Source organism: Lathyrus oleraceus, chromosome 2 (assembly GCF_024323335.1).
Source record: "Lathyrus oleraceus cultivar Zhongwan6 chromosome 2, CAAS_Psat_ZW6_1.0, whole genome shotgun sequence".
NCBI lineage: Eukaryota > Viridiplantae > Streptophyta > Magnoliopsida > Fabales > Fabaceae > Lathyrus > Lathyrus oleraceus.
Window position 1 is genome coordinate 312,494,153 of NC_066580.1, and position 7,691 is coordinate 312,501,843.

A 7,691-nucleotide genomic window follows, 5' to 3' on the forward strand; every position below is an offset into this window, starting at 1 on the left:
CCTGAAACTGCTTAGTCCCTGAAGATTTTGTGAAGATGTCAGCTTGTTGTGATCTGGTTGGTATGTGAGCAGTAGATATAACTCCCTTGCTGATGAATTCTCTAATAAAATGACAATCCACCTCAATATGCTTCGTCCTTTCGTGAAAGACCGGGTTGGAAGCTAAATGAATAGCAACTTGATTATCGCAATGTAGAATTGTAGGAGAATCAAATTCCACTTGCAAATGCGCGAGCAATCTTCGCAGCCATATGATTTCACTTGTGGCATGCGCCATTGCTCTGTACTCTGCCTCACTAGAGGATCTCGATACGGTAGTCTGTTTCTTGGTTTTCCATGATATTGGAGCTGCTCCCAACTTCATTAGGTAGCCCGATATTGACCTCCTGGTTAGTGGACATGATGCATAAACAGAATCACAATATGCAACTAGCTTGAGATCATTGTCTTTGGGGATGATAATGCCCTGCCCTGGTGCAGACTTTAAGTATCTCAAGACAAGCATTGTTGCGTCCCAATGCCCTCGGTGAGGTTCCTGCATGAACTGGATGAGAATATGCACCGAGTATGTCAACTCTGGCCTAGTGATTGTGAGGTATATGAGTCAGCCCACCAATCTGCGGTACTTTGAAGGATCATCATATAAAAGACTCGAATCCAATGCTAATTTATGATTTGGTGCAAGTGGCAGAGATGCAGGTTTGCAAGCTAGCATCCCACATTCGTTTAGTATGTCCAAGGTATAATTTCTTTGACATATGAACAATCCGGAGGGACCATGAACCAGTTCTAGACCGAGGAAGTACTTCAGCCCTCCCAAGTCTTTCATGTGGAAACACTCGCTGAGATATTGTTTGAATTTTACACATGATTTTGCATCATTCCCAGCCACAATAAGATCATCAACATAAATAAGCACAACTATGAAAACAGATTCACACGAGTTCACATTCCTGGAAACCATACCTCACTAATGCTTGGGACAACTTTGAGTACCAATTGCGCGAGGCCTGCCTAAGACCATATAATGACTTTCTTAAGCGACACACCATGCAATCATTAAGAGCATTATAACCCGGTGGTACTTCCATATATACCTCCTCATCTAACTCTCCGTGTAGGAATGCATTGCTTACATCCATTTGGTGGAGTTACCATCCTTTGGCCACTGCAACAGTAAGTAAACATCTTACGGTTGTCATCTTGGCGACTGGTGCAAAAGTCTCATTGAAGTCGTCTCCTTCAACTTATGTGTATCCCTTCGCTACGAGTCGGGCTTTATACTTCTCAACTTCACCGAATGACTTGTACTTAACCTTGTACACCCATTTGCAACCCACTGCCTTATTTCCTTTCGGAAGCCTTGCCAACTCCCACGTTTTATTTTCTTCTAAGGCCTTGAGTTCTTGTGACATGGCATCCCTCCATTCTTGCGTTCAAGTTGCTTGCTTATATGATTGTGGCTCCTCGATGCTTTCAATTGCTGCAAGATAAGCTTGATGATTTTCTGAAAACTCATCATAATTTACATAATTTGATATAGGATATACCATACCTGAAGAAGTTGACGAGTTTGGCGATGTACATGTGTGGGTTTTCTCTGCCGAATAGCAATGATAGTCATTCAGATGTTTAGGTGGATTTCTGATCCTTGGCCCCAAGTGTGTGAGCTCATTTTCTCCTTCATTATAAGGTTCTTCGACAACATCAACCACATCAGATTTTACTTCCACAAATTGTTGATCTTCTGCTGATTGAGTGAGGAAATCATTATGGTTCTGCTGCCTATCTTGGGTAGGTGCAGTATCCTCTTCAACAGTGATGGAATTAGGAGCAAACATTGGTGGAGGATCATCTCCATTACTGCCTTTTTCTCGTGATGCATAAGGAAAAACATTCTCATAGAACACCACATCTCTCGATACATAAATTTCTCATGTCCTTAGATTGTACACCGTCCAACCTTTTTGACCCTTAGGGTATCCCACAAAGACACACCTTTCTGCTCTAGAGTCGAACTTATCTTGCTGTTTGCTTAAATTCTTAACATAACACAAGCACCCAAAAGTCTTGATATCTTCATATGATGGAGGTTTGCCAAATAACTTCTCATATGGAGTCATTCCATCATTAACCATTGTAGGCGTTCTATTGATTAGGTAGGTGGCTGTCAAAACACATTCCCTCCAAAATGAGATGGGCAAGTTAGCTTGGAACCTCAAGGCTCGTGCAACGTTGAGTATGTGTCTATGCTTTCTTTCCACCCTTGCATTTTGTTGGGGCGTTCCTACGCATGAAGTTTCATGTAGGATTCCTTCTTGGTGAAGAATTTCTTGAAAAACATGGTTGGTAAATTCTGTCCCATTGTCACTACGCAATCTCTTAACTTTCCATTATATTGTGTCCTTATCATGTTGAGAAAATTTATCAAGATTTTTAGAACTTCTGTTTTTTCTTTCATCAAGTATACCCATGTTCCACGCGAATAATCATCAACGATCGTAAGAAAATAGTGACTGCAATTATGAGAGTTAGTGTTATATCTCCCCCATAAGTCGTAATGTATAAGATCAAAAGGATTCTCAGCTTTATTATAACTAATAGGAAATGGAAGACTACATTGTTTTGATCTATGGCATATGTCACAATAATGGACTACATTATTTTTGAAATTAAAATTCACTAGCTGAGATATACGTTGCGTGACTTGAGAGGAGGGATGTCCCATGCGTGCATGCCAGAGAGCAGTTTCGTTTTCATGATGAGCCTTGAAAGCTGACCCTTGAACTTGTTGCCTCAGCACGTAAACCCCACCATGTACATCACCTAAACCAATCTTCTTCTTTGTGACAAGGCCCTGTATCAAACAATGATTAGAATGATAAGTTATAAAGCAATTTAAATCGCTAGTCAATTGACAGATTGAAATCAAATTGCAATCAAACTCAGGCACAAATAAAGCATTGTGCAAAGTTATATCTTTGCTAAGATCAATGAACCTCATATCCTCTACTAACACTGCATTCCCTATAGGAACAGTGATATAGAAAGGTTTCTCAATCTTGGTTACCCCTCTCATTAAGGATAAGAGAGGAGTCATGTGGTGTGATGCACCACTGTCCAAGATCCATTTTTTATCCTTGCATAACATATCATTACCAGCATCAAAAGAGTCATGATGCATCACACGCGAACCATGCAACGCTCGCACCTGCACTGTTTCTTTCTCTTCTTTTTGATCTTCAGTAACATGTGCATGGTGAGTTCTGGGATGTCCTCCATTGTCTCTTGGATAACGTTGCGTCCTTCGTGTGCCCCAGTTTTCCGGATAACCTGTAATCTCAAAGCAACCCACCTTGGTGTGACCAACTTTGCCACAAAGATCACATTTTGGCTTTTGTCCATCTCTTCTTAGCCTATTTTGATTTAGAGCATAAAAGGCAGATCCTCCTGATTCTCCCTTGACTGCGACCATCTTATCTCTTTCACTTGTGATCCTTGCCTCTTCTCTGATGACGTGATTGAAGACCCTTCGTAGCGAAGGCAAAGGTTCGGTGTTCAACATGGTTGCCTTAACATGCTCAAATCGCTCATTGTTAAGACTTCCAAGGAAGAGGTGCACATGTTAGCTTTCCTCTCTCTTCAGAATCTCTTTAGATGCGCCGCAGGTACACTCCGGAAGTGGCTGTAACTCACCTAGCTCATCAAGAAGACTTTTGAACTTGGTGTAATATTCTGTCACAGTCATGTTTGGTTCATGCTCCATTAAACACAACATTCGCCATAACTGGTGGATTCTTGGAGCGTTAGTTTGAGCAAATCTCTTTTCCAGATCCTCCCATCTATCTCTTGCAGTTGATGCATGAGAGATGCTTCCATGCAAAACTGGATCTACAACATTAATTATCCACGCCATGACCATTGAATCGGCTCTCACCCAATTGTAGAAATCTAGATTTGTTCTCGCAGGTTTCTTGATCGCTGCATCGATGAAACCCAACTTGTTTTTTGCGCGAAGTGTCGTCCTCATGGAACATGCCCAATTGCGATAGTTCTCTCCTTTGAGCATCGCAACCACAAGTGGCGTTCCTGGATTGTCAGAGGGACTGAGGTAATACGGTGATGTATTTGTGATAGCGAAAGGTGTTTTTGTTTCGTTGGAGGCATTGTTCCTCTCCACCTTTTTCTCATTTTTATTCTCTAAATCAGAATCATGCTCTGATGCCATATAAAAATGACAGAAACTACTGTAATGTTTCTATTCAATTTCCTTAATATTCTATATACAATGATAAGCAATATATAGCTGTACAAGAGACAATCAACGAACCTATTTAAGGCAGTAAATCAATCTAAGGCTAAATAAAGGATTGACTCTTAATAGAGGAAATCAATAATTGATACTAACAATCTGTCTAAGTAAATGCTAAGTAACAACTCATGCCAACTAATATTCAACAGAATATTCAGCTTCATTTAGAACATATTCTTTTCCTTTCGTAGTTGGGGCATTCATGAGACTTTTAGAAGTTAGCTACACATGAATATATTGTATGGCCAGTATACATGTGTTATACATGAAAAATGGACTTAAATTTTGATGACTCAATTCATTAAAAACGTCATTTGGATGAATGGCCTCCTTGAGCATCTGGAGTACTTCTTTTTCCTCAGTAAACTCGACAATAGATGCCTGCTTAAAATTCGGTTGAAACTTAACGCGAAAAGCAAATTCCTTACCTAATAGTTTGTCCAAGTGTGCATGGTAGATTTCTGGATGGTATTCATTTGACTACAAATATATAAAAGGCAAGCATTACATAGTAACATTAATGAGTTGCATAAATGAAATTTAAAAGATATGAAATTGTACCATGAATTTTGATAGATAGACAAAACAGTACTGAGATATGTAAAAGAGATCATGACATAATGTGTACTAAGTATATGAGGTATTAGCATTAATGGTGTGCAGGGTTATGACTGGAAAAAGAATGTAGAAGAAAAATGAAGTACATGAAGAGTACACAAAATTGTAATGGAAGAAATGATTTTGCCAATACAATTGAAATAGATAGGATCAAACTAATTAATACTCCCTCCATTTTTTATTATAAGTCGTTTTTGACTTTTCACACGTATTAAGAAATGTAATAATTATGGTATAAATATATATATATATATATATATATATATATATATATATATATATATATGATGATGATGATGATGATTATGTTGACAAAACGATCACAAAGGATACAAAGGTGTCGCAAAGAATTTGAATCATCGGTACAATCCTCGGCCAATTCACAAAAAGAGGGAGACCACTGCTGGAGAACAGAGAAATCAACAACCCAAAGGCTCAAATCCAGCCGAGGGAGGAGATCTGCTGAGGAGAGGCAAAGTTATCGAGTCTGCAGAGAATTTTAGGTCAACACCATATTAAATGGGAGACAACCATGCAGAAGATAAATACAAATAGCTGCTTAGAAACCAGGAGGAAACTCTGACTGGGAGCGAGTTAGATGGTGACTGGTGGGGAAACCAATGCGATCTACTGGGGAAAACATCTTACTCTGCTGAAGATCAACCCTGCTGAAGAAACGTGAACTCCGTTGGGGAATACAGAAACACTGCCGGGAAAATAACATGCCGCAAGGTACTGAATCAACCAACATAGCTGGGGGGAAAATCGGAACTCTGCTAGGGAACAAACACTTCGCGGGGGAACCGGATCAACACAAATAACTAGGGATACCCGAAGGGTTAACTGCTTGGGTAATCTTTGATGTTTTGCACTTAAGGACTTGCTTCTCTTTGAAGTGCTATTGATACTCTTCTTTAATTGCTTTGAAAAATTCTTGTTTTTATATGTTTTAAGAAAAAATATTTTGATTAAAAATTTTAAATTTCCAAAATGATCATAATAAAATTTAAACTATTGGCTGAAGTAAATAAGAGTATAAACAATTGGAAAAAAGCTCACCTTTATTTAATGGGATGGTAGTCTGTAAATGACAAGACTCCATAGATTTTTACAAAGTTGAAAATGGTAATTTACATGGAAAAGGGTTACACTGAATACAAGTGATCCTTAATCCTTCTACCAACTTTTGATATCCACTATGCTCTTGACCGCTACTGGGATGATGAAACATCATCACCCTTGTACTCAACAAAGTCTCTCCAAAATTTGAAGATTAGCAGACTGCAGTTACTTGCCATAATCCCTAATTTTTGCATAAGTTGCCCCGAGGTGGGGTACTCAATTTATCGGGAAATTCTTTCTGTTTTTAAATCTCTAATTTTTGCCTGGATCGCCTTTTCAGGTTTTCAATCCACAGAGACGCTCTTTTTTGCCTAAGCCGCCCTTTCGGGTTTTCAACTTAGCGAGTTGTTCCTTTCTTTTTAGGCGAAGTATTTCTTGACTGCATCTGCGTTCATAGGACGAGTGAGCTCTTCACCATCCATAGTTGTAAGAACCAAAGCACTGCCTGAAAAGGCTCTTTTAACAACATATGGGCCTTCATAATTAGGAGTCCATTTTCCCCTAGAATCTGGTTTGAACGACAAGATCTTCTTGAGCACAAGGTCACCTTCTTTAAACACACGAGGTCTGACCTTCTTATCAAAAGCTTTCTTCATTCTCTGTTGATATAATTGTCCATGGCACATGGCAATCAATCTCTTCTCTTCAACCAAATTCAGCTGATCATACCTGGTCTGACACCATTCAGCCTCAGTCAACTTGGCTTCCATGAGCACACACAATGAAGGAATCTCAACCTCTACGGGGAGCAATGCTTCCATACCATATACAAGAGAAAGGGGTTTCCCCTATTGAAGTGAGGACGGATGTACGATACCCATGCAAAGAAAATGGGAGCATCTCATGCCAATCCTTGTATGTGACAACCATCTTCTAAATAATCTTCTTAATGTTCTTATTTGTAGCTTCAACAACCCCATTCATCTTAGGTATGTAGGGGGAAGAATTATGATGTGCAATCTTAAAATCTTTGCGAAGAGTTTCCACCATATTGTTATTCAAGTTCGATCCATTATCAGTAATGATCTTTCTTGGCACACCATAACGACATATGATCTGATTCTTGATAAACCTTACAACAACTTGCTTGGTTACATTTGCATATGATTCCGCTTCAACCCATTTTATGAATAATCAATTGCCACCAGAATGAAACGATGTCCATTCGAAGCGCTGGGCTCAATCATCCCAATCATATCAATTCCTCACATGGAGAAAGGCCATGGGGAAGAGATAACATTCAATAGTGTCGGAGGAACATGAATCTTATCAGCATATATTTGACACTTGTGGCATTTCTTCACAAATCTACAATAGTCAGATTCCATTGTCAGCCAATAGTAACCTGCTCGGAACATCTTCTTCGCTATTGCATGTCCATTGGAATGAGTACCAAAGGAACCTTCATGCACTTCAATTACCAACAAGTCTGCTTCGGGTATATCCACGCATCTGAGCAAAACCATGTCGAAGTTTCTCTTGTACAGTATATCACCATTCAAGTAGAAATTACTATCTAATCTTCTCAAAGTCTTCTTATCTTTCAAAGATGCCCCAAACGGGTAAATTTGACTTTGGAGGAAACTTTTGATGTCATAATACCACGACTTCTCGTCTTTGATTTCTTCAACAGCAAACA

The 7,691-nt window shown here is 39.2% G+C and overlaps 2 protein-coding genes across 2 annotated transcripts; both read right to left on the reverse strand.

The window, feature by feature from the left end:
* Positions 1-604: 604 nt before the first annotated feature.
* LOC127123014 (uncharacterized mitochondrial protein AtMg00810-like) lies at positions 605-964 on the reverse strand. The gene has a single exon (XM_051053281.1). It carries the CDS (start codon positions 962-964, stop codon positions 605-607), a length of 360 nt encoding a protein of 119 aa, XP_050909238.1.
* A 2,661-nt stretch (positions 965-3,625) lies between these two features.
* Positions 3,626-4,228, reverse strand: LOC127123015 (uncharacterized). The gene has a single exon (XM_051053282.1). The coding sequence runs from the start codon at positions 4,226-4,228 to the stop codon at positions 3,626-3,628; it is 603 nt and encodes a 200-aa protein (XP_050909239.1).
* Positions 4,229-7,691: the final 3,463 nt, after the last annotated feature.